General features: G+C 47.8%; 2 protein-coding genes across 8 annotated transcripts in view; one reads left to right on the top strand and one right to left on the bottom strand.

The window, feature by feature from the left end:
• The window catches only part of CSF1R (colony stimulating factor 1 receptor), a 39502-nt gene extending 17714 nt beyond the window's left edge, over nucleotides 1-21788 (top strand). For 2 of the 3 annotated variants that reach the window (XM_045028362.1, XM_045028363.1), the window contains 18 exons: nucleotides 578-714; nucleotides 1347-1506; nucleotides 3344-3533; nucleotides 5708-5823; nucleotides 6885-7005; nucleotides 7777-7967; nucleotides 9466-9578; nucleotides 12676-12802; nucleotides 13384-13488; nucleotides 13880-13990; nucleotides 14536-14698; nucleotides 15533-15624; nucleotides 15780-15886; nucleotides 17028-17150; nucleotides 17618-17729; nucleotides 18082-18181; nucleotides 19044-19149; nucleotides 20191-21788. In XM_045028362.1, the coding sequence (XP_044884297.1) occupies nucleotides 578-714; nucleotides 1347-1506; nucleotides 3344-3533; nucleotides 5708-5823; nucleotides 6885-7005; nucleotides 7777-7967; nucleotides 9466-9578; nucleotides 12676-12802; nucleotides 13384-13488; nucleotides 13880-13990; nucleotides 14536-14698; nucleotides 15533-15624; nucleotides 15780-15886; nucleotides 17028-17150; nucleotides 17618-17729; nucleotides 18082-18181; nucleotides 19044-19149; nucleotides 20191-20322 (2306 nt within the window). In that variant the 3' untranslated portion in view covers nucleotides 20323-21788. The remainder of the gene's footprint in view (nucleotides 1-577; nucleotides 715-1346; nucleotides 1507-3343; nucleotides 3534-5707; nucleotides 5824-6884; nucleotides 7006-7776; nucleotides 7968-9465; nucleotides 9579-12675; nucleotides 12803-13383; nucleotides 13489-13879; nucleotides 13991-14535; nucleotides 14699-15532; nucleotides 15625-15779; nucleotides 15887-17027; nucleotides 17151-17617; nucleotides 17730-18081; nucleotides 18182-19043; nucleotides 19150-20190) is intronic. The other variant, XM_045028364.1, reaches the window with a different exon arrangement.
• Nucleotides 21789-23089: 1301 nt separating this feature from the next.
• Nucleotides 23090-26665, bottom strand: part of HMGXB3 (HMG-box containing 3) — a 37119-nt gene continuing 33543 nt past the window's right edge. For 4 of the 5 annotated variants that reach the window (XM_045027414.1, XM_045027413.1, XM_045027415.1 and 1 more), the window contains 2 exons: nucleotides 26021-26230; nucleotides 23090-25356 (listed from right to left, as the gene is read on the bottom strand). In XM_045027414.1, the coding sequence (XP_044883349.1) occupies nucleotides 24880-25356; nucleotides 26021-26230 (687 nt within the window). In that variant the 3' untranslated portion in view covers nucleotides 23090-24879. The remainder of the gene's footprint in view (nucleotides 25357-26020; nucleotides 26231-26665) is intronic. The other variant, XM_045027416.1, reaches the window with a different exon arrangement.

Raw genomic sequence — 26665 nt, 5'->3', positions numbered from 1 at the left:
TCTAGTTTTAAATGTTCCCATTGATGGGGTTCTCTGAGAGACTGTTCCACAGCCTCACAGGACCCTTTTCTCTGTACTCTGTTTAGCACTGATGTGCTATTGGACAGTCCCGTGTACACTGCTGTTACTACATGAATAATTCATTTTATCAATGGATTCCTATTAATGCTGACGATACCCCTGGCACCTTGTTCCTCCACCTCCTGGCTGTTTGCATCGTGCAGATCCTTGCACATGCATCCAGCAGCCTGAAGGAAAATCTGTTTTTCCTACTGGCACACTGCAAATCCTGAGGCCTTGGTGCAGTTGTCTTGCAGATGGGCAAACAGGCAGATGGAACAGGGATTCCCTACCCTTTCAGACTTTTGAGCCACCTCGTGGTGATGGCCCCGCCCTGAAAGTGGTAGTGCTGGGAGGAGTGAGGAGGATGATGGTGGTGAAGGTGGTGGCAATGATGGGTGAAGGGATTAAAGTGGATGGCGGCAAGAGCTAAGCAGCCAAGTCCTTGGGGATTCTTCAAGGATGCAGAGGCAAGCCCTCCTGTAACTAATCCTTGCCCCTCTCTGCCTTTCTTTAGCAACGGTAAAGCCGCTCGCAGTCACGGTGGAGCAAAAAGACCATGTGCGAATACAGGGGGAAATTTTCCAGATCACCTGCAATGTAATTTCTCCTTCCCACAAGTACAACGTCAAGTGGATCCATCCAGCTCAGAATGTAAGTTGTTTTCCTCTGTCCGTAGGGGGAATGTGATCTCTCTGGAAAATGGGGAGGGAGAAGCTGGCCAGAGTCATTCCTGACTCACAGAGTCTTCCATATGGTAGCAGCTGGTGGGAGCACAGTACTGAAGCTCATGATTAGACTGCATATTGTACACAAACGCGGGAGACCGAAGCACAGCCATCCTTTCGCTCTCTCCTTTGTTGCAGTGACAGTTTTTCCCTGGAACCTAACCCCTGCATTTACATTAATTCTTATGGGGAAATTGGATTCGTTTAACATTGTTTCACTTAAAGTTGCATTTTTCAGGAACAGAATTACAACGTTAAGTGAGGAGTTCCTGTATTAGCACACAAAATACAGCCGTCTGTTCAGATAATGCAATGTAACTATAGCTCATAATCAAAGGGCTGACAATGACGGCAAAGAAATCTATATGCCTGTCTATGCTACAAGTATCTGCACTGACAACTTCAATTAACTGTATCTGTTTGTCGCCACTTGTCTGCATTTTAGCCATATAAATTCTCAGACGAGGTCTAGTGGGGTAGAAAATGAGATGAAGGGCACAGTAATCACTAATTTGTTCCAAAACAAATCAGTCTAACATCCCTTCCCTATGGCTGCAGGTCACCACCACGACCAACATCAACTTTGAAGATGGGGACTATTACGTTTCCGTCACCTTATACATTCCAGCGGTGACAACAGGAGACAGTGGGAGATACAGTTGTGTAGCAAACAATTCTGTGGGATCCAGTAATTCTTCAACTGTGCTCCAGGTTGTAGGTGAGAAATTCCTGAATGGGCAAGAGAAGTGAGATCATGAAATGTGTGCACACACGCACATCCGCATCTCCCTCATTCCCTCCCATTGCTGGGGGAAGGAGGGCTCAGATCTAAATGTGCTCCCCCGCCAAGTAGAGACCAGGGGCTTGGCAAAGGGAACGGACTAGACTCCTGGAGGATTGTCACAGTGCTCGACTCACTGCTGCAGCACCTCCTGCTGGTCATCTCCAACCCTTGGAGGGCCCTCTGCAGGCCGGTGTCCCACTGCCGCTGGCCCCCGTGTCCATCCTGGACCTGGTGCCCCTTTACCCAGGAGCTGCCCCCTGGCAATACCCCCACACTCTCAGGGTCTCCCCACCCAGGGGAACCCCCAACCCTCTATAACCACCTTGCCTCAGTCTGGGCTACTGCCAGTCATCACCAAGCCTCTGCTCCCTGGGGCAGACTGCAGTGTAAAAGCCACTCATCATAGGCAAGGGGCAGAGGTGGCTCCAGGCACCAAGCACGTGCCTGGGGCGGCAAGCCACCGGGGGGCAGCCTGCCGGTCACCTTGAGGGCGGCAGTCAGGCAGCCTTTGGTGGCTTGCCTGCAGGGAGTCCGCTGGTTCCACGGCTTCGGCAGCAATTCGGCCCCGGGTACGCCAAAGGCACGGGACTGGCGGATCTCCCGCAGGCGTGCCACCAAAGGCTGCCTGACTTCCTTGCTTGTGGCGGCAAAATATATAGAGCCGCCCCTGGCAAGGGGGTTGGACCAGCTGCCTCTGCCTAGGTCTGGGCCGCCCCTCTGCAGCCCTAGTACCCTTTCATGGGCCCTCACCTCGGTCTGCAGCCTGGGGCTCTGTTAGGCTGGAGCTCCCCAGCTCCCTCTGCCCTTCCCCAGCACTGCTCTGCACTGCTCTGCTCTAGGTACCCTCCTCAGCTTCCCAGGCAGCCAGGTCCTCCTCTCTCCATGTAGCTAGAGAGAGTGTCTGTCAGCTCCTGGCTCACTGGCCTTTTATAGGGCCAGCTGTGGCCTGATTGGGGTGTGGCCCAGCTGCAGCTGCTTCCCCAATCAGCCTAGTAGCTGCTTTCTCCTCACCACAGCCCTCTCCAGGGCTGCTTTTAAGCCCTCCAAGGCATGGTGGGGTGGTCACCCCACCACAGGGATGCGCAGGTGATACAGCTTGCTAGCATAGCCACATCACTCTTTAGCATAGCTGACTCAGCCAGTGCGTTCAGCTCCTCCCCCTTCCCAGCTATCCTGTCACCTAATCAGTTAACCTCAAGTCCTTGTCATATCAGCTGTTCCCTCCACTAGCTGAGTATGGCTCACACTTTATAGTAAGGTTCTATTTATAAAGTGTTTATGGATGGTGCATAGATGCTGTACGCTTGTTGCAGACATGAGTAGTGTACGTCACACATGGCAATATGAACACCAGCAGACAGTGTTAAAGATATTCATAAGCCATGGTTTAGACAACCAATTAACCTGCTGGACTCTAACAATCTCTAGCAATTGATTTGCCATCTATTAACCCTTTATAAATGGAACCTTAATATGAAGTGTGACCTGGGTACGCCCCAGCCTCTGAGAGTAGCTGAAAGCCCATCAGGAAAAGACAGCAGTGCACTGAGAGAGTGTAATTTCATTGTCCGGCGTCAGGCTGAGCTGGATCCCACCAGGAACTGGGATCAGCAAAGACTTCTCTGCGCCCAAGCCAATCGTGGTGTAAAGGCGGGCGACTATGGAGCTCAGTGGAGATGGGCTGAATTCAGGCTATGCCAGGGCTAAATGTGGATGACCCTTGTCCTTCACAGACACACCCACTGATTGGTTTTGCTCTTTTGTCCCTCAGAGGGAGGTTACGTACGTCTGTTGCCCATGCAGAACAGCAGCCACGAAGTAAAGTTGGGAGGAAATCTGGAACTGCGGGTCTTGATTGAGGCTTACCCCAGACTTAGCAACTGGAGTTGGACACATGAGAATCCTTCCCAACACTCTGTGAGCGCCCTACCCAACGACCAAATGGTCCCTGGTAACAACAGGTAGAGTATCTCCTCTCGCCTTCGTGCTCATCAGCAGAGTATTTCCAACACTGCCAGCTGGATCCTTTCCATTGGGAACAGGGTCCCCTACAGCAGACCCCTTCTAGGGGGGATTGTCTGGTAGAAAATTATTCAGTTTAAAGGGCCAAGGGGATTATCCTCCCTTATCCAGGGAGCAAGGCAGCCTTTCCTTGGGCAGCACCACAGGGGAAGTCCCCATCGCTCTCATGGGCATTTGCTACTGTCGTTCATGTTTGTTCATTTTTTGGTTGGGAGGCAAAGAAAATGCAAGTATGGGCTGAGGACAGGGTGGCTTCTCTCAATCCAAACAGACACAGCAATAAAGACAGCCATGTCTTTGTAATTCCCATGGGATGTGACGGGGCGGAGGCAGCCATACGCCTGTGTGTCTCCTATTGCATCAGCCCCTTCCGTTACCAGGGGCTGCACACCACAGATCCACACTCAGTCCACAAGCCAGAGCAACAGCCCCTATCCTCCACTGTGGTCCCAGCTGACTCCAGCTGAGACCGAATTCCCTAAATGGCCTCTCCCACGTTCACTTGCACGTCAGCTCCACCTGCTGACTTCACCAGCGGCCATGGAGCCTCTCACACAGGCTGGGGGATGATGGCCAATGCTGGAGGCAGGTCAGAGGCAGATGAGATGTGGCCAGAAGCCATAGGAAAAGAGCTGGCTGGGACCTCACATGTGTCACTACACGCAGTGCCCCACAAAAGCTAGAGCCGACCCAGACCACAGCAGCACATTTAAAGAACAGAACCTTCTGTTAATTGGGAAGAACTGGCTATTTCCCCTTTTGTTTCTCAGAAACAATTATGCACCGGACGAGGAACTGGAGCATTGAACTATGGAGAGGGCCCCCGTCACTCAGAGTCAGGGTTCTAAGGGCTATATTGGGGTTCAGGAGCACTAATGGGATGGGATAGATGGTGGGGCAAGTTGAGTAATCAGGGGAAAGTCCATCTTTTCAAAATCTGTGTGGCTGGCCATTCCCGGTCCTTCTCAGTTACAAACTGGAGACGGACTCTCCGCAGTGTCTGAGTTCTCTCTCCCACTGGGGAGGGCGTACTGTAACCTCTCCGGAGTTTGCTGTTGTCCAACACACTTTGTTGGGTCAGCACTATAGATAGCAAGGGAAATAGGGGAACATCACATGGGAGGCAAGCTGCTCACTTCATCTCCTGCCCCAGCCAGGGGGATGGTAAGAAGATATCGTTATGGAGGGTGTGGAGAGAAAAGTGTCCCCAACTTCTCCCCACACACATAGGGATTATAGTAATCACCATCTCTCTGGGCTCAATCAAGTCATGCTTGCCAGGCACTTTAAAATCCTTGGCTGAAGGTGCTACTATAAAAGTATCTTGCAAACTTGAATTGATTGAGTCCAGAGAAGCGGTCATATTGTCATCTCCATTTCACAGATAGCCTCTCGGCAAGAGGTTCTCTAAGTGACTTGCTTATGGTCACAGAGAGAGTCAGTGGCAGAGCTAGGAACAGAACCAGAGTCCGAACTTCCAATCTTTTGCTTTAGCCACTGGACTTTAACCTGTCTGGGTTGGCAACCCAGAAGAGCCAATGATATTACGTGGCAGCTGTTTACCGATTCCTGCTGCCTTTCATGTCACTGTTTACATCACAAGATGCATTCAAGGTCAGTGGAAGCTGCATGTGCTTAGCCCTTTGAAAACCAGGCCTGGAGAGGGGAAAGTGTTCATAGCACTCCAAGGCCGGCACAGCACAGGAGCAGGTGTCTAGTCCAGGCTCCTGGGTCAAGGCAGGGACAGAAGCTCCTGTGGATATGATGCTGAGATCCCTCTTGCAGGTCTCTAGAGCCCAGCCAGCTGAAGATCCAAGTCTGCATAGCACTCTCCAAACAGAACAGAGAGTAACGCTGCTGTCCTGGCCAAAATCCTCACTCTCAGAAGAACAGGTCTCCTGTCCAAGGGGAAGATTTTCATTGCCTTTCACAGGGGGTGAAGCAGCTAACGGCCATTGGTGCCACTGAAAGGCTCGGTGTGGATTATTGCTAGGAACGCACTGGCGGCTGCAAATGTGCATGCAGTGGTTGCACCAGCACTGCGCAGCATTGAGAGACCTGATTGTTTTTTAATATGCAGCTTCCTTCAGTTGCTTTTATTCTCTCGGGACAGGTACAACAACACGCTCTCCCTGAACCGGCTGAAAGAAGATGAAAGGGGACTGTATACATTCTATGCTGCGAATGATGCGGCCAATGCATCCGTGACCTTCAGCATCACCCTGAAATGTAAGTGCCCTGCTCTGTGCTGCTTCTCTCGTGCCGCCAAATCTGCGACGCAGCAGATGGAGACCACACAGCAGCCAACAGGCAAGGGGATGAGCGGAGATGGTTCTTGCTCTTCCTGCCAGCAAACAAGGAGCTTACAGACTTAGTTCCAGGAAGGCAGCTGGCACAGGAACAATCAAAGCAGCCACGGAGAACATCAAAGCTGCTAAATGCTGCCTCACTTATGCGGGTGGGGTGGTGCACTCGGGAGAGTGATGGTAACAATTGCCAGAGCGGCCCTTTCACAGTAATCATGGTGCTTTTCAACCCTTGCTCTCCAAGCCCTTTACAATGGTGGGTCATTTGTCCCTGTGTCACAGCCAGAAGTTCCAAGGTACAGTGACGGTAACATGGCAGAGTCGGCATATAGGGAAGGTGTTAAGCTTCCTACTGTACTGTATTTGGTGCATTACCCACCAGTAAATGATGACAAATATATCATCATATATTTACATTAAATACCAGGACTCACTGTATAGATCTTACTACATTCATTACTGTATTCAAACCACAGCGTTGTTACGAATTCCAGCTTAGCAGAGGTGAATTTATCCAATGATAGGTACTGCAGGGTCTCTGGATAGGCAGGGTTGTTGTAGCTGTGCTGGTCCCAGGATATTAGAGAGAAAAAGGAGGTGAGATATCATCTTTTATTGGGCCAACTTCTGCTGGTGAGAGAGACAAGCTTTCAAGCTTACACCTGAAGCAGAGCTCTGTGTGGCTGGAAAGCTTGTCTCTCTCACCAGGAGAAGTTGGTCCAGTAAAAGATATTAGCTCCCTGATCTTGTTCTCTGGGTAGACAGATTACCAAGATACAGCACAGGGTAGGGGCAGTGCAGAACCTGGATCCTGAAGACCAGACCAAGAGACCAAATGGAGCTCTTACGGTACCCTCTTCCTCCAAACACATAGCACAGCTCCTGCCATTTTGACACTGCACATAAATAAGTGGGATTGAAATGTAGAGAGAGCTGTGTTCATATGACTTTTGTACCTAACACTCCTTTGCATTCCCTATTCAGTCCCGCCTGAGGTCCATCATGTCGGGATGGTATTCAATGACTCAACGAGCCATCACTGTATAGCCAGTGGTTACCCAGCTCCACATATTGAGTGGTATCAGTGCCCTGGGCCTGCAGACAGGTGAGAAACATCAGAGAGGGCTGGGAAGCCTTCCACTGTGCAATGCACCCAATCGCAATCCCAGGGCTTGCCACTTCCTTCCCTGCCTCTGCATTAGGAACCCGAGATTCCCCATAGATGTCATCTGTATTTGCTAAACTGCTCAGCACAGACTTGCAAAAAATACATGACAATATGTCAGAGTTCTGTCCAATATTACAACAACAGAGAATTCTTCTGCTATTTAAAATAGATGTTTATAGATCTCAGCGTCTGTCCTGGGGTGCCTTTCCAACACTAGAAGGTGATGGGTACCAGTTCCTACTAGCAGTGTCTAGAATACCCTCTAAAACATGCTTGCTGAGAGGGGAGACCTGCTTAATGTGCCATTGCCCCAAAATCCAGCCCCGGTGCATCATTTGGGAAGAGACGTCAATGAGAAGCCATTCCCCAGTCATGAAGCTGCTAGGGAAGGAGATCGTTGGCACAATCAAGCTGATGCAGCCCATGCAATGAGCAGGGTTGGGGCCAGTTTTTCCATTCATGCACAGGGGCCCTGCTTTGCTGACCATCTCTATCACCTGAATGCAGGGGGTAAGAGGGCAGTGCGGTGCCACCACTGAATTACTTCCTTAGGCAGGTCTATTCTCTCTGAAGTTGGAGGGGCAACAAGGAGCATTATGACCCCAGACCTCTTGTCTAGCCCTCTGCGCTGAGGTAGCAATAGATTCCATTTGTAGTCAGGCGTGCTCCATGGAAATGTTTTCTCTCCCCTGCTTGGTGTTTCTGCAGATGTGACCAGGGAAGAACACTGATTTGGAATGACACCAACCCATGGGTCATAAGCAAATTGCCCTTTGGAAAGGTGAAAGTAGAGAGCATCCTTCAAATTAAAGAGTTTGAATACAATGTTACCTTTTGCTGCTGGGCCATTAACAGCGAGGGGAATGACTCACAGATGCATAGCGTAGTCCCTTTGCCAGGTGAGATAAATCAGAGCATTTATTATTTATAGATCATTAATCAATTTAATCCAGGCCTCAACTAAAGATGGCTACAGGCCATTGGGGATCCAGTCTTCCTGTACATATATGCCAAATGCCCCACTAACTGCTCTTGTTGAGTTCCTTATGAGGGCAATCAGATCAATCCTAATTTGAAGGGCTTAAGTATGTCTCTTTTCCCCCCTGCCCCCAATCCCTGATAACACACCGCTAAGGAGGACTTCAGTTTTCATTTCTTGCATCTGTGAGGACATCACTGGTGACCTGGAGAATTTGGGTTTGAATCCTCTGGAGGCTTGAGGGGATGATGGGTAAATCTTTAGTGCAGTGCCAGGGATTTTAGCCATACAACTCCTTAGAACATCAAGGAGACCCAGAGATTTCATCTCAAGACTTTTATTGCTACAAACATAGGCTACTCACTTAGCTAAGCAAGCAATGCCAATGACAAAAGAAACTGTTGTATCGGCACGTCCAATTCCAGTAGAGGGCATCAACACACACGCAGCTCAGACCAAAAATGTGCCAAACCACTCATTTTCATGCTCAAAGCCATACCCTTTTTCTCAGGTATTTATATGGATTTGCTAACTTAATCCAGAGTGAAACTTGGCTTTGCAGGCTGCTGAGCGTGGAGAGGACAGTGAAAACCGTCCCATCTTAGACATGCCGCAAAATGGCCATTGTTCATCAGAAGGACCTGCTTTTAGTTGTTACATTTATAAGTAAAGTACTGACAAAGATCAAATGCATAATAGCCACCTGTTTCCTACCACAGTGAGAATTTTTTGTCCACCCCTTAGCGCATATGAACCATGTTAGCACTGGGTAGAGTCACACAACAAGATGCTTGAGATGTAGATGGTAAGGTGGAGGTTAGTTATATTTCCTGGGTTTATTAGGACAGTTGGTTCTACTAGAACTGTATGACTGTCCTGTTCCTCCACTAGTGCTTACTGTAACATAAGGGACATGCATCTGCTGGTGCTGATATCCCACATGCAGGCCAGGACAGAGGTATATGCGAATGGAAGCACTAGACAACATTCTGTATGGAACAGGCCTGCATTGGCCTTGGGCAGATGGACTAATAGGCTCCTTTTATTGTTAATCATTCTGGGTCAAATCCTGAGGTCTTTACTCAAAAGGATTTTACTCTGTCCTTATTCCGGCACATTCTCACTGAATATGGGTCTCGGGAGCTGTCTGTGTATTATGAAGGGCTGGGTGGTTTGTGTTATTCGTCCCTGGTTTTAGTATATACTTTGTAGTACAATATCTTTTATCTTGAAAAATTACCTCCCTCCCCTGACTCCTTTGGGGGCAGCACATCAGCTCTGGGGCCACCCCCATGTAATTAGGTACAGGGGGATTCTAGAGCAAATAGCTGGTTGGGTAAAATGCTAGCATGGATGATGCTCTAGTGAAATAAACACTTGAATGGCTGGTTCTCACCGTCTTCCCTTTGTTTCTCTAGAAAAAATCCGGATGCTCCCACATGAGCTCTTCAACCCCATTCTCTCCACCTCTGTGGGAATATTGGTCCTGCTTCTCCTGCTGCTGCTCTTCCTGCTGTACAAATATAATCAGGTCAGACTCTGATTCCTGTTCTCTGGAGGGAGAGAGACTGTCACGCATGCATAAATGTCGGTATACACAGCACTGCCCCTACCCAGCGATGCAGCCAGTGGGTTCGCCACAATGGCCCAGAGCCTCAAAAACATTTAGGCTCCTTTAACTTCCACTCCAAGCCATGGAAGTTAAGAGCCTGAGGATCTGTGCCAATGAGTTGACATCTCACTGAAGCTCCATTGGCTCTTAGCTGGGATACTGTAAGATCTGGGAATGATCACCAGTCCCTGAGCCCATTGCTCTTGCCCTGGGCTCTGACATGAGGGCGATGGAAAAGGGAATTGAGGGCTCATCTTCTATTTGACCTTATTTTCCTCTATTAATTTGGAGGGGGAAATAACAAGCTGGGCTGCGCCTGCCCCTGCCTGGGAGATAAAGCGAAGGGGGAGTGTACAAGAAGTATCTCCCACACTCATTTGCACCCACGCTGGGCACACTCGCAGTAGGGAGCATTAGCCCTGGACCTGGCAAACGCCAGTGGTTGTATCAGCCTGCTGGAAGGGGGCAGGGTGAGGATGGGGGTATAGATGAGCCCAGCAGGCAAGGTCAGGCTATGCCCACTTAAAGGGCGGCAGATCTGCCCTTCTGATGCACACTGATCTAGACCCCCAGGAGGAATTTTAACTCGGTGCCTGCCTCAGGGCCCCTCCCCCACCACAAGAATGTGGCTTCAACCTGATCTCTCATTAGTCACTCAATACCAGTGGAAGTCTGATGCAACCCCCCAAAAGCCCCGCCATGAATTGCACAGGCTCTTGCTCCCCCAGTGACTCATCCCAGTGTCACTGGCTCACAGATCTGTGCAAGATGTTACTCAGAGCACTGGGCAAAGGTGCTAGCTCCTGCTTCTCTGAACTGTCACATGTGAACGGTAAGAGTATTTTGCATGGGTCAGCTGAAACGTGCAGTCAGCTGAGGGCAAAACTTTGCCTTTCCAACCAGAGTGTTGCAATTTTTTCCTCAGTTTCCCCCTCTCCCCGCTAAGCAAAAAGCTGTTTCCACAGTGAAAGTGGGTGCTGGGAATGCTAACGCCCAATTGTCTCTAGTGAGACTTCTCTATTGTCTTCAAACAGGAACTGCCCCCGTTTTCTTTTGCTTTGGGGAAATCAGTGATAGAATTTTGGTAATAAACCACCAATTGTCCCTCCTTGCACAACTGCTGAAAACAGGATTTCTTTTCCCGTCAGAGTCGAAGGGTTTTTGTTTGTTTGTTTGTTTTTTCCCCACGGCTCTTGTTACATGCCCTGCTGCATGTGTTTCAGCGAGTGAGCATAAGGGAGCTTTATCCTCAGTTGTTGAACTCCTGTTTCTTGTCTGTTTAAGCTGATAATTAGCATGTAATCTCTTATGAAATGAGGAAAAGCTAGAAGAGGTGTCTTCCGTTCTGAGAAATCTCAGTCCCAGGCAGAGTAACTGAGACCTCAGCTCTGGATTCTACCAGCACTGGAAGGAACAAGCCCTCAGCCACCGATATGGAGAGAGAGGCCAGTGAGGACCTGAGTGCAAGCACAGCACCAATGATGCTGGGAATTTAGGAGGGCCTTGGAACACCCAGAGAAACAGGAGGTGCTTCTGAAAGGATGCATCACTGCTGGGTTTCTTAATCCACCCTGGATCCCTGCAGCCTGAGACAATTCATGGGAAAAAAATCAGCAATGCTCCCCGTGCATGTGCAGGCTACAGTGAACTAAACCCAGGTGCACACCTTTGATGCAATGTAGGACCTACCCTAATTGCAGCAGTTTCTGGGGACTTGGACCTGCTGCCTTCTTCTATCATTGGACAGACCTTTGTGGGTGCAGGTGTTTAATCCTTAGACCTTGGATCAGGACGAAGGGAAAACTGCCCAGCCAGGAAACACAGAGAACTTGCACTAGCCTTAGGTGGTGTCCATCTACCTCAGTCTTTCTCCTTTTCATGCCTGTGGCCCACCCAGCTCTCTAACCATCCACACGGGTGACTCACCTTTGTCTGCAACTGCCCAGCAGCAGCAGGAGGAGGAGGAAGCGGTGGAGGAGGAAAAATTTCCACATCCAGGAGCTTGGCCGCAAAGTGAATCATCGCATTGAGCCAGCACGCTCCACTCCTTCTGCCAGTGGATAAAGACAAGACCAAGGCCCTGCTGTGCAGACAGAGGAGATGTCTCATGGGAGTGGGCAGCACAGATCACTCTAACGCCAAACTGTTTCACTTCCTCTTTTTCCTTACATCAGTCTGGTCTCCCCCATCCTTCTGACGTGATATTGACAACAACCGTTTCAAGCTGATGGCTGCTTCTGTCCACCGCCGAGAACGGCTTGCCCTCCCCTTCCCTGCCTGTTTACTTCTGCTGGAATCAGAAACAGGCAGAAGAGGAGAAATGCTAAGTTCTATTTCTCTGTTTTAAAAGGAACAAAACACATGCCAGTGCTGTGCTCAGCGAAATGGAGTCAGAGCACAAGGCGGTGCTGGTTCAGGAATGCAATGGGGAGGAAGGAAGGCCCCTTTAGGAGATTTCCACTGAAACAAAAGCACCTGCTATGCTGACATCTGCTGCCCACTCAAACCATCTAGAGAGGTGCTTCCTCCATTTGTGGGACACACCAGCTGTTCTAGCGCCATGTTCCCAGATGCTCTAGCCTGCTTGTCCAGAGAATGAAAAGAGACAGACAGTTTAGGAGAACACTGCAGGCCCCTTGCTGCTACTCGAGGAGGAAAATGGGAGTGCCAGCCTAAATGCCGACCTCAGCTGATGGAATGTGTAGTCCTTAACATTCAACCAAGAACAGGGGGCAATCAGGCTTCATGACCAGCCAGAAGGACCCATGATGTAGGTCATAATGCTTAGAACCAGCTTATCAGCTTTCTCTCCATTCACCCCACATTCAAAAGCAAGAAGCCCTAGATGGTATAAAAATAGGACTCTCCACAAAATCTATGGATCTATGTGAGGAGAGCGTGATGCCCCAGGGAATGTGGTGGGGATTTAAAGTCATTGTAATAAGCTGCACTGGTTTTACAGAGCCTTGTAGAGTAGGAGAAGGAATCTTGATTAATCAGATTCTCTTCTTTACAGAAACCAAAATACCAGGTGCGGTGGAAGATCATTGAGGCCTGCGAAGGGAATAACTACATCTTTATTGACCCTACGCAATTGCCTTACAATGAGAAATGGGAATTCCCCAGGAACAACCTGCAGTTTGGTGAGAAACATTCAGAGCTTCTCTATTGTTGGTCAGTAATTCGACTCACAGATCCAGATTCTCTGATGTGCAAAGCTAAAAGGACGCTGAGGATGTCCAAACCCTTGCGTTCTCTTGCGTACAGGATTAGAACAATGCAATACAATATTGCCCCCATCCAAACACTCATGTCCTCTTGCATGCAGAACTACAAACAACATGATCCTGCCCTTTCTGCAGCCTTCCACATGCTCTCACATACAGAGCTAGGGTGACATGATTCTGTCCTGACCTGTCACGTGCAGGCTCACACATTCAGAATGAGATCACCCTCTCTAGACTTTTTCTGACATGCAGAGCTAGATTGATTCCATGTCTGGACACTCACTTCCTTACAACTCTGCCTTCACGCCCAGTGAATGCCCCATACATGTAGGCAGAGCTCCATTCACTCGTGGAATATTGCTCACATGTTCTGCATCTTGCTGCTGACATGTCACTAGGCCATCCGGAGGGTCTGTCCAAAGCAGTTCTTTTGAAAATCACCATCACTGGGTTGTTGTTTGGTTGGTTGGTTCTTCTAAGCACATTTATTTTTGTAGGAAAGATCCTGGGAGCAGGAGCCTTTGGAAAAGTGATAGAAGCCACTGCTTTCGGGCTGGGGAAGGAAGACACTGTCCTCAAAGTGGCTGTGAAGATGCTCAAATGTAAGTCAAGAGCAGAGTGCAGAGCAAGACACACTGAAAACACAAACCCATGTGCATAACATTTGGGGTGTGCTTGTTGCACTGGTTGCCAATAATGGATTAAAATGCATGTTTTTTAGGCATCAGTTGTGGCAAGGCAGCCATAGCTGTCCTAGGCAGCTACATCCAGGCAAAGAAAGCATGTTCATCATCTCATGCCTCAGCTCTTTCCTCCTCTCTCCCTACCTATTTTTCTATTGTTTTCCTCTCTCTCATTTTTAACTCTTTCATCCCCTTTCCTGCCTCCCCCAGCTCTCTCTCACCCTTTCTTTTCTCCTCCCCACCACCTCTTCTCTCCTTCTGTCCCTACTCCATGTCAGACTTGAGGTAATCTTTTCCAATTTTATTCCAGCAACAGCCCACACAGATGAACAGGAGGCCCTTATGTCTGAGCTGAAAATCATGAGTCACTTGGGCCACCATGAGAACATTGTTAACCTGCTGGGAGCCTGTACTTATGGAGGTAGGATGAGATGGCACCATTCCCTCTAAGAGCCTCAGTAGACATCCTCCTGAATTCTGTTTTCAGTGACACCTCCACCTCCAGGGGAACACTAGGGCCTTTACACACTTCTTAAGTTGCTGACTCCTCCTATAGTCCCAAGGAGAGGGTCTGCTTAGATGATCATAATGGTGCCTTCTGGCCTTAAATCTATGAACATTCCTGTGGAGGCTTTCCATGCTTATTTCTTCTTCAGGGAGCTCCTGCCTACCTGAGCTAGCAGAGCTGCCCATCCCATTGCCTAGCCAGGCTCCAAGAATTAGGGACCATTAGCATGGAGACCTATATCTGACTGAAGCTGCAGTCTCAAGATTATCTAACTTATTAGAATCTACCATTTTCACCAGAGATGGAGACTGACACCAAACCTGTGTATGTACTCATGCGCCTATTCACCCCCACACATCCAAGCATGCCATTCTAAAGAGGAAACCAGGCCGCCAGGAGAGAGAGGGAAAGGGTGCAATGAAGTCACCTCTTGGTGATTACCACTTCCTATTTTTTAGGCCCAATTCTGGTCATCACTGAGTACTGTCGCTATGGAGATCTGCTGAATTTCCTGCGGAAGAACGCAGAGTCCATAATCATCCAGGACTCAAGCCTGGACTCCTCTCTGGATAGCACAGCCGATTACAAAAACATCTATCTGGAGAAGAAGTATGTCCGAAGGTAAGACTCAGGACTGGAGATTGGACATGCAAGCACTGGAATAAATTGCCTAGGGAGACTGTGGAATCTCCATCATTGGAGATTTTTAAGAGCAGGTTAGACAAACACCTGTCAGAAATGGTCTAGATAATACTTAGTCCTGCCTTGAGTGCAGGGGACTAGACTAGAAAACCTCTCGAGGTCCCATCCAGTCCTATGATTCCATGCAGAATTCCAGTGCCTGACAGCAGGAGGCAATGGGAAGGTTTTATTGGCAGGGGGTTGGGAGGTCATGGTACTCACACGTAGAAATATTTCACTTAAAAAAGTATAGGTAATTTTTAAAAAATGCTCTCTAAAGCCAGAATGCACCTGGCCAGGCCTTGGGAGTGGAAAATTGTGACTGGCACATTTCAGAAACCTCTGAAAATTACCGACGATTTCCACACCAATGTGATTTTATGCTTCTTATTCATTCTCCCCCCTCGCACTCCTCATCTCAGCTACTGAGACAAAACTATTCCGTTGTTTGCAATTGGTGTCATGTCTCAGAATGAGATCTAGCCAGTCACACCGATCCAGGAAATACCTTTTACAGAAGGAAAAGTGCATTTCTAGAAAAGGTAGTTACAAACTATTTCTTTGCTGAATGCTCCCACCCACAATCTAATTAGCATGGGGTATATAGATCATTATTCACTTTGCTCTGCAGTTCAGCTTTTAAAATACGCCAAACCTCACAGGTAACTTGGAAGTGTTTTCTCTGCCCAGCACCCTGGGGTCAAAGGGTGAAAAGACAGATATAGCCCCGATTGTTTTTAACTTGTCCCCTCTCTGTTGTTCTCTCTGGTTCAGTGATAGTGGGTTTGCAAGCCAGTGTTTGGAGACCTATGTTGAAATGAGACCTGTGCCATCAGACGCCATGCCAGCAGGGGGTAAGTTACAAGGTATGGTTTCCATCTCCCATTGGGCTCTGCATTCTGATAGGCATACTGCTTGTATCATTCCCCATTGTGGGCCAGGATCCAGCGCACTCAGCACTTACATCTCCTGCCAGAAGACACTTCTTGCGTTAACCATAAAGAGCTCTTCTCTGTTCCAGGCAAGAATGCAGAGGAAGAACAGGATACTCGGCCCCTGGATCTGTATGACCTGTTGCAGTTCTCCAATCAGGTGGCCCAGGGAATGGCCTTCCTTGCCTCAAAGAATGTAAGTGGCAAAGAGGACGGTGGCCCAAGGGCTGCCCACCAGGTTAAGAAAGAAATACACAGTTAGCCCATAGCATAAAGCATCTGAGGGACAAAACTTTTGTCAGCCTTGTGAACTGGGGTGGAACCTCTGTCCCTGAGCCTTCTGAGCCTGCTGTGGATACATGCCCCTTCCATCTTGGGCAAGGGGGCTAGCAAAGAGGCCTCTAGTATTCAACTTCCACTTTTTTGGGATGCAGGATAATGGGTCTTCCTTGCTGATGTGGCCTCACCCAGTAGCCAGTTCAGATTTCATTCCATAATCCTGCTTATGTGTCATGGAGAGTGACAACTGAATTTTGTGTGTGTGTTGTGTGCCATTTTCACATCTCTTCCACTCGGCTTTTACATTAGGGCAAAACTTAGGCTCTGCACGGTCCTGCACTTATAGTCTTTTTTCCCAGGAAAAAGGAAAAGAAGGTGGCAGTTTACATTTCTGCCTGAACCTGGTTATATATATTTTAAGAAAGAGCAAATGTACTGACTGTTCTCCATTGACATGGTCTGCAAAGACCCCATACATCTGAGACTCCATCAACACGGCACCCAAGGGCAGGGCTGAGTGATTCCAGGATATAGTATGAAGTGTTTCAGAAGCAAAGTGGAGTGAACTGGATTCAAAAAAGAATTTAAATAAGTTCACGGAGGAGAGGTCCATCACTGGCTATTAGCCAAGCTAGTCAGGGATGTAACCCCATGCTCTGGACAACCCTAAACCGCTGGCTTCCAGGAGCCAGCAAGAGAAGACAGGTGGATCTCTCCAAATTGCCCTGTTCTGTGCACTGCCCCTGAAGCTCTGCTACTGGGCGGTGTCAGACACAGGATGCTGGACTAGATGGACCATTGGTCTGATTCCATATGGCAGTTCTTATGTTGATAACAAATTGTAGGAAGGGACACACATAAAATGAGAGAGCGCATCTGAAATTGTAATTGCTGACATCTAGTATTTTCAAAGGGCTTCATCAATTCACCTGCCCTGCAACTGTTGGGTAGGCAATTACCTTCTTCTTATAGGGAAGAAAGGCAGAGGTTTTGAGTGTGTTCCATCACTGTAGCAGGATAATTTATTTGGATGCTGTTTTGCCGTTTGTCCTGTCCAGTGCATCCACCGGGACTTGGCAGCAAGGAATGTGCTAGTGACCCACGGACGAGTAGCCAAAATCTGTGACTTTGGGCTGGCGAGGGACATCATGAATGATTCAAACTATGTCGTCAAAGGCAATGTAAGTAACGGGGAGCATTAGCAGAGGTGAGGTATAGGGCAGGGATTCTCAAACTTCATCGCACCGCGACCCTCTTCTGAGCACAAAAAATTACTACATGAGCGGAGGAGGGGGGACAAAGGCCGGAGCCCACCCGCGTCCCACAGCCCAGGATGGGAGGTCCAAAACCCCACCACCCCTGTGCGGGGTGGGTGAGGCGAACTGAAACCCAAGGGCTTCAGGCCCAGGCAGGGGTCCTGCAACCTAAGTCCCGACCCCCCAGGTGGGGGTCGGGCTTCAGCCCTGGGCCCCAGCAAGTCTAAGCCAGACCAGGCAAGCCCACTAAAACAGGGTCATGACCCAACCCATCGTTTGAGAACCGCTGGGGTGGGGTGTTTAAGGGGGGGAGGATGTGGTTAAGGACAGAGGGGGAGAGAACAGGACTAGAATTGTGCAGGTTGCCCGAGTGGAACGTTTTGCCCTTACAGGCCCGTCTGCCGGTGAAGTGGATGGCCCCAGAGAGTATCTTTGACTGCATATACACTGTGCAAAGCGATGTGTGGTCCTACGGCATCCTCCTCTGGGAGATCTTCTCGCTGGGTAAGGAAGGGTCCTTCAGAGTTCTCTTTGCATTTCACTTACCTCCATCACGTACCCAGACACAAATGTCTTTAGGCAACGAGACTGGGGAAGGGCTGAGTGAGAAACTGGGCTGTGGGAAGTAGGGCAAAGCAACCTATTTAACACCAGCTGTACAAATTACTCGTCCTTGTCAGTGTCTGTTACCATCAGCAACCTGCCACAGTAACTGTCCTTCTCGGGCACGAGAAACTCAGTCCATGCAAACGCCTGCAGCACCACTCCAAGGCAGGTTGCTTATTGAGCTTGATTGCGAGCTCTCTCGTTATCATGTCTGCTCTAAACCGGAGCTTGTTTTCTGTTGTGGTTGCAGGTAAAAGCCCATACCCTGGCATGCTGGTGAATAGCAAGTTTTACAGCATGGTGAAGCAGGGGTATCAGATGGCCAGACCAGACTTTGCTCCGATGGAAATGTAAGTACAAGCCGCCCGGAAATGCAGTCGCTGCCCCTGGCAATGCACAGGTAGCAAAGGAAGCAGGCACCACAGCCAGTGAAAAAGCTAGTGCTAGGTTATTCAGGGTACTGAGGGCCAATGAGCTCTCCTGCTGGAAAGTTAATGATTTACTTACTAGAGCGCTACGGATAGACTCAAGCCACAAAGTTTCCAGCCCGATTTCCAACAGGGCCCAGTTTGGGAGTGTTTGGTCTCGGATTTTGTTTCAGACTCACTCTGCTTAGAGCCTGTCATTTTGCTGCTGAAGATGGCACGTAATGCTACAGGCAGTAATGCCATAGCCTAGGGATATTGCCGCTGGATATACTAGCATGCAGGGATGGGGCTTTCTAGGAATGGACTGTAGTTTCCTTCCAGAAAGCACCATGACATGGCACGACACCACCTTGTAAATATTAAGGAAATGTTTTTTTATCCCAGTGAATCCCCTTAACCATTGAAGGTAGGAATGTAAACATTCTTGCAGCCAGCAGAAAAGCAGCAAGCTATAATATACAGTCCACGCTGGTAAAGCAGGGATTCCCTGAATGTGTGGCTTCTGGCTCTTTAGGTGTCTAGCAGGAGTCTGTACTTTGCTCTCCTAGAGCAACTTCCAACTGAGGCACTCAAAAGCACTTCACCAATATTTATTAATTACTCCTCGCAAGCATGTAGGGTAAGTAGACAGAGAGGGTGAAGGATATCTCAGGCCAAAAGGTCATACACCCCAAGGATGAAGTACGTCCATCCCATTACAGCTCCCTGGGAGAGCCTTGGGCACATCAGCATGCCCCTTGCTCAACGTGAGGCTAACACTAGGTACTGCTGTTTGATGCTGCAGGTATCGCATCATGCAAGCATGTTGGAATCTGCAACCCACCCGACGGCCCACCTTTGACCAGATATGCCATTTCATTCAAAAGCAACTGGACGCCAACAAGGAACAGGTGAGACACTTTGGAGACTTAGGTGCAGATAAGTAGGGGGAGAAAAAGGATGTTCCTTTCCATCCGCCAGCAATACAGGGCCCTGCCTTATCTGTCGCTTCTCATCTTTTAATTAAAAGACACTTTTTAGTGCTGGTGGAAAGCACGGAAAGGGATGGAACTGGAGTACAAAGTCCCCCAACTTGCCCTCACATAGGTACATTGGCAGCACTAGTTTTCTGACGGCATCCATTTATTTCAGCACTAGGGACCACTACTAAGTGCTAAGGAAATGGGTAAGCCACCTCGCTGATTCAGTTGAAGCTGCCAGTAGCCATGATGTTCTGCGGTGTGGACACGTCTACATCTCCATTCATTTCACATGGGCAACTGGTGGCAGCAACAGTACTCTGTCACTCCTAACCTGGAGTGGCACGGAAGCAGTGAGGCAAGAGATGCCATCTCATGAACAGTATCCTGAGCTATCCAAGTGGCCCTAGAGGAAGCACTGATTTGCTCTCCAGGAGGCACCTAAGCAGGACATTGATCATCAACATTAGCTCCCTGACACTTAAACATGCCCTACTCTTGCCTGGCCAGTAGCAGCTTGTAAATCAATTAAGTGCTAAGAAGGCTTAAAAAAAATAATACATCACTTAGTACTGTGCATAGCTGGAGATGCACAAGTACTTCAGTGTCGGAGCCTCTCTGCTTTGCCAACTGGAGCACAAGTTACAGTCGTGCCATAGAAGACACAGTATCAACAGCACATACCGTATTAACCGATTACGGGGGGGAGCTAGAAGTCTAGTTCATGCCTTACATATCAGGGTAGTGCCCAGCTCCTGTGCATTCAATCCCTACTGAAATCAAAGGCAATTCCGCATCTCCCCCCAAAAGATAAGAAAATCCACCAATATAAATCTACGCAAAAATGATGAGTCTCCTGGCTGTGGAAGCAGCAGCAGCATTTTCATGATGGGTGTGATATGGAGAACTAGGCCACAGCTGATTTAAGTAAACTCAAGGGACTGAAATCTATTTGCCTTTTCTTACTTTAAGGACTATACAAACCTCCCCAGCAGCTCGGAGGAAGACAGCGTGAGTGAGCCCTCTGGCTGCTGTGAAGAGTCCTGTGACCAAGCAGAGAGCAGTCAGCCTCTTCTGAAGAGCAACAATTACCAGTTCTGTTAGTGTGTAAGGTCAAATTTGGATGGCTCTTCCCCCATCATTGCAAAGGGCTTGGTCCCTCTCTTGGCTAGAAGGCAGGTTCCTCATGCTCAGTGTCTCCTTATCTCTGTGCTTTCTGAAGTGTGAAAGAATTACAGCACTCCCCCCTTGAAAGGGCATCATTAGAGGAGCTAAGAGCCAAGACTCATGTGTGATTCCTACAGTTATGTTGAAGCATGGCTCAAAGTCACCAGGAACGTGATGCATGTAGAGGAGGAGAGGATCAGATCCCCTTAGAGTCTCTCACCAACAGTGGTGACATACAGGCCCATTGATGCAGTCATCCTGACAAGCAGTTCCTAACTCCATGCTAGTCAGTTCGTGCTTGGCTGGCTTTTGGCTCCTAAGAAGTTTCCAAAGGTCAGTTTTGCAGGCTGGCATGCATGTACCATGTATTGTTCTACACGAATATGTATTGGAATGCACCTATAATGGAATCCTGGTGTTTCTGTATGTGAGTATGTGTGCCTGCAGGCACAAGAGCTTCAAAGTAAGCCTCTAACTCTGACACCGCCCTGCCTGTTACAGTGAAACAACCAGCCTTTTTCTTCATCAGTCTCCCTCCCTCTCCTCTATACACGTTACAAAATATTAGTTATAGCTGAAGAGCTTCTCTAGCATTAAATGTGTGGCATACCCCACATCCCAGCTAAGTGAAGATGAGGATTCTGCATCTCATGTCACCCAAACTGCTGCTGACAACACTCAGCATTACAGATTTTGTTGAGAGGACAGTCCCTTTGAACCATTACTGCTCCAGAGGGAAAATGTCCCCAAGTGAAATTTAAAGAGAGCATCGCTGTACTTCATAAGAGGCATGGGATGTAAATCCCCATCAAGGAAGGAATGACAGCTTTTTATGCTGATCTGGAAACAGCTAAACATTATACACACACTATAATGTATGTTTGAATTACTGAACAATTAATGTAGCAACTCAGCAACTACTGCCTGTACCACAAAACCCTTATGGGAATGTTTTAATGTAGATATTGAGAATGTTATACAAGATCATTTTTTCATAAGCTAGGGCCCTGTGCCCTCACAGGAAGCTTTTCTAAATCTTTAATTCTTTTACTAATTACTAATTCTACACAGCAGCCTGGTCTATATTAGTGCAAGACTTCCGGTAAGGGAGTCTAACAAATGTTAGCCTTACCAGACTGCATTGCCAACATAGATTAGTATGACAGGGTATATACACTGACCTGGCTTAGGCAACTGTTACTGTACAATAGCAGCTATCTAATTTGGCCTTTATCAGACTACTACTATCAGTTACTTTGTGGGCTATTTTTAATTCAATATAGGATTAAACCACGTAGTGGGTGTAAAGTTTAAGACAAGTTATTTCTTTCCACTAAATACAAGCTAATGCATTTCCACTTTGCATTATAATGACGAAAATAAAATGAACATGATTAACACAGCAATATTGTTAATTTTTTTTTCCTCCAGATGACTTCATAGGAGTCTCCCCTCCCTTCCCTTCAGGCATCAGAGAAAGGGCAAAGCCTAGCCAGTCAGACCTACTGATCTGCTGTAATAATTATTTAGGTAGCTAACTAACCCCTTCTTTTTTCCAGTTGTTGGAACGTTGACTTGATTAGAAGCTGACAAACTTGTTAATGACAAGCTTCTTTTGATCTGAGGCACCTCTCTCTTATTGGGAGAAGTTAAGTAATGGAAAGAGGAGGGGTGCAACTGCAGGATATTTTCATTCATGGGTTAAAACACTTTTGGGAAGAAAATAGATAAGATTATGGTATTCACCTGTGCCACACACTGGGTAGAGTGGATACCTGGCTGAACAGGCTAGGCTGGCATATGAAGGGAGAAAGTGCCTCTTTACCTCTGCTGCCTCCTTCAGGATCTGTTCCACACCAATGCACAATTGAAACAGCAAAAAGCTGAAGATGAAAGTGAAATGATTTAAAAAACCCACATCAGCACTGAGGGGAGAGGCTTACTGGTGAGATGTCACCTGCTCAGTTTTCCTCCTACAAACTTTTTCATTATCAGTACAGTACAAGTAATTGTAGGACTCAACGTGTATCAGTGCTCCAATGCTAATTCAACCCTTGTGTAACGAGTCAGTGGCATTACACAAATGAACGAATTGGACCCATTGTACAGTGAACCGAAACCTGGAATTCGTTCTACACTGCTTGCACCATGAAGATAAGCAGACACCCATGAACCCAAAGGGTTATTTATTTATTTTTAAATATCGTGTTTATCCCAGAAGAGCAGATGATGCATAAATCTCCCCCATGAACATCTGAAATGCTGGAGAAGGGGGGGGGGGGAACATTTGACCCTGACAATTGTTTTACAATTGACAACAGTATTAATTATTTATGTCAGGGGCTGTCTTCTTTCCATTTATAGGAGCTACAGCACAATTGTATTTAAAAACAACTTTTCCTGAAAGCCTCACAGATTCAACAGTGGGGTTAGGAGTCCAGGTAACCTCTGTATTTGCCCCTTTCAGAACTTAGCACTGCAGAGACCAAAAATGTTTCCCCTAATTTTTCCTCATGGAAAGCTCATGTCGCGGTGAGAAGCTGGCATGTCTCTGTGCCAGCATCATGGCTAATGCATCAGCTGTCAGACCACATGACTAACTGGCTGATTTACAAGCTTTTCTCACTGGCTTTCAGAGTCCTTAGGCTGTCAAATGTTAATAAAAAAAAAAAACAAAAAAAAACCAAACACTCACTTTGCCACATAGTTTCACCCAAAAAATTGGAGATAATTTATTAAAATTTATCACTGACTGAAAAAAGTCACTAATGTCTTTTATAATAAATTAACATTTTTAAACAGAAAAACCCCAAACCATAATTACTGCATTTGCTCAGACTTAATACATTTACGTTTACGGTATGGTACTCAGTAGGTTCCCCTTCACAGAAGGGAATTTTCATCCACACCACAAGTCTCTTTTCTACTCTTCTGACCACACAAGGAACAGCCTTCCTGGAAGTTTTCCTGGTTTCCCACCATTCCAGTATCCCACCTTCCACCTTGTTTGAGCCAGACCAGACGTGTGTATTTTGAGATTTATGGCCAGCAGCAGAGAAAGGGGGTCAGTGGACAATGCAAGCAGCTATACAAACAGGATTTGAGCTGCTGTTTAAATATGCTGGAGGGAAGGGGGACTCAGCCTGGCTCAAAGGAAAATCGTGAGAGCAGTGTATAGATAGCACGGACCCATTTAAGGTTTACAGCGCTGTGGGGATAATGGCAGGATGGGTTACCACACTCTGCAAAGGGCCCAGAAAGCAGAGTGGATGCAGCCCTCTCAACCACAGTCTCAGTAGGGAGAGGATTATAAAACTCTCTCGTCATGGGCCTCTCTGGTTACGTTGCATTCATTGCCTCCTGTTAGTGCTGCATGGCTGTCTTTCGCCATTCAGCCCCAATTGTAGGACAAAATATAAATTTTCCTCAAAGTCCATGAATGGGATGTAACAGCTAAAAGAATAAAGTGCCCAAAAAGAAGTGTGTGGAATTCGAGTGCCTTGCTGATTTAAAAGGTTGCCACCTTAGACAGCTCAAAGCAGTTCCTTAAAGAAGTTTGTTAGCCCTTGGCTAGTCAATCAAGGGCAACCCATCAGGTTCAACTCTTCGGTAATGCAGATAACAATCAAGATCTAAATAATTATTACTGCTCCTCCTGTTAAGGGACTAACAGTCCTAGAAACTCAGACACACCTCTCCACAGGCTAAATACCTGCACTACTGCACTGTTACTGAAACCAGGACAACAACAGGGAGCACCCACCCCACATGACTGCTTAACTCAGTTCTGAGCACCAGCACCTCCCGTGAGGCTACCCAGACGTGACTATTTTAAAGCTGCAGGCCACCCAACATGATCCTTTTGAATGCATAGCCAGATGGAAGGGGTGATTCCAAAGCCGGAATGTCAGTGTATGATGCTAATCCATTCAGAGCAGAGGTTTTTTTGTTTGGTTGTTTTGAGGGGCGGGGGCGAAGGAAGAGACTTGGACATTTTCATCCACCTTTCTTCCATCCTGCTCCTCCTCACCCAACCCTGTACTGATGATATTAACATGGTCAGCAAACAAGATCCATGGAAGAAAAAAAAACAACAAAAAAAACAACACAACCCTGTGCTTTTCCATCTCAGACATTCCCAGGGACTGGAAACTGATCCCCCCACCTTCACCCCATCCAGCTGCTGTGTGAGAACAGCACATTGCACGACAAATCAATGGGTCCAAGAAGCACCTTGGAAGGGAATCCCATCCTGTAAGCAAGGATGTTAACGGAACTTATGCTCACAGCACCAATCATGATCCTCTGGAAGCACACGGCTCTTTGGTCAGTGTAAGCAGTCAAAGTCAGCAGTATCTCAGCTTCTTTGTTTTAAAAAAAACAAAAGCCAACTACCTCCCGCAGTTAAGCCTGGCCAGTCTGCCAAGACCTTGAGGCAGCCCAGCACGCTCATCTGCGTGGTTAGAAAGGGACTAGCCACCAGTTGAGAGCAGTTTATTCAGCAACCTCTCCATCATCTTCCTGGTTCTCCTCTTCCTCCTCCTCTGTTTCTGTCTTGATCTGTGCCACTCCCAGTCGGTACAGCGTGTCCCGGATCACCACCTCACCGGGCTGACAGCTCTGCACGATTTCATGGATCTGCCGGTTCACGATCTCCCTGCTGGTGAAGAAATCCATTAGGCGGTTGTAGAGGTAATAGTGGGTGGCATTGATGAAGGTGATGGGCCTTTGGCGGACGTTGCTGGTTTTGCTGTCATTGATGGCAGTGATGATGGCACTGTAAGGCTCTAGCTCTTGGCACAGTGAGATGGAACGGTGCCGAGCAGTTGCATCACTCTGGCTGTTCTGCTCTGCCCCGGTGTGAACAATTCGGCGGGCTGTGGATTTGGTGACTGGGTGCTGGACAGAGTGTTCAGCTACAGTCATATCTACACTGTAGTGTTGGTCTAACAGCTCCGGGCAGGACACACACTGAGGGAGAGAGAGGAAAAAAGATTGCACACATACCAGCTGATTGGCACGTTTCCCTCAACCATGCCTGATCCCAAAAAATAAAGCCCTAAAATTTCCCTGAATTAAAGAGACTAGAATAATGACCTGGAGCAGGATGGAAGCAAATATACTTGGCTTTCTGCAAAAGTCCTAGAAGGGTGGGTCCCGTACATCCCGTTGCCACCACACAAACAGTTTTAAAACATCAGCAGCACATCAGTGATGTTCTGACTCCGCAGCCTCCCTATCAGGTAAGTAATAACTTTTTCTATTGGTCATGTTATACAGGATACACCACACTGTCCCCCTTAAAGATGTGTCACATCTCCACTGTCCGTGAGTTGGATAGCTACGGTATTCAAGAGACAGACTGCGCTGGTAAACCAGCGACCCTGTGAGGAGTGCAAATGTCATGGAATACAGACAGTACAATCTGTTTGTAACCCTCCTCAGGAGCAATATGTAAGTGAGCCACAGCACTGGGCAGGTCATGAAACATGCATCTCCAAAGGTTCAGTCATCTTAATAGGCAGAATGTGGTGCTCAAAACTCCAAGATTAATTGCAGATCACACAATACAGATCCCAACACTGAAAATTCCCATTATCCTCACAGACAGCCTAGACTGAACAGCGTAACTAACCGTTGGGGGCGCCATGGGATCAGAGAAGCATCCCTGTTTTTTCCCCCACATCTGAACAGTCAGGTCAGGGCAGCAGATATCTGCACACAATGCCACCGAAGAAGCCATATCCACCACATAGACTGGTGGCCAGTGGCGTGAGGAGACTAGCAGGTCCACGTGGTCCCGGGCACTTTCCCCTCTCACAATGTACTTTGAGCCACACACCACCTCGGAAGAAAGTGAAGAGGACAAATGTGAATTTTTGGTCTGGTGCATTGTACTACAGCTGAGAAAGGAGAATTTCCAAGGAACAACACAGAATATAAAACAAATCCAATGTTACACTTCCTCTCCTCGGTGCGTCTGGAAACTACCTGGACTCAGCAACCTCATGTTGTTTAAGATTTTCTCTCTCCTCCCCAGACAAGCTAACTGTATCCCAGACAAGGAACAAAAATTTCCAATCCCACCTCTGTGGCAGAATCAAGAACTCAACACCAAACATTCTCTTACTACTAGGCAACATGGCATGAATGCTTCTAGAAGGCAAAGTCCACCCCAAAAAGAGAACCTGGCTCATCTCTCCTCACCCCTGAATGTGGAGAACAAGAACCCAAAATTCACCACTTGCCTACTCTCAGCCTCCTGTTTATTCTTCCAAGA

Source organism: Mauremys mutica, chromosome 8 (assembly GCF_020497125.1).
Source record: "Mauremys mutica isolate MM-2020 ecotype Southern chromosome 8, ASM2049712v1, whole genome shotgun sequence".
In the NCBI taxonomy this organism is placed as follows: Eukaryota; Metazoa; Chordata; order Testudines; family Geoemydidae; genus Mauremys; species Mauremys mutica.
This window is presented reverse-complemented; position numbering and strand designations above follow the sequence as displayed.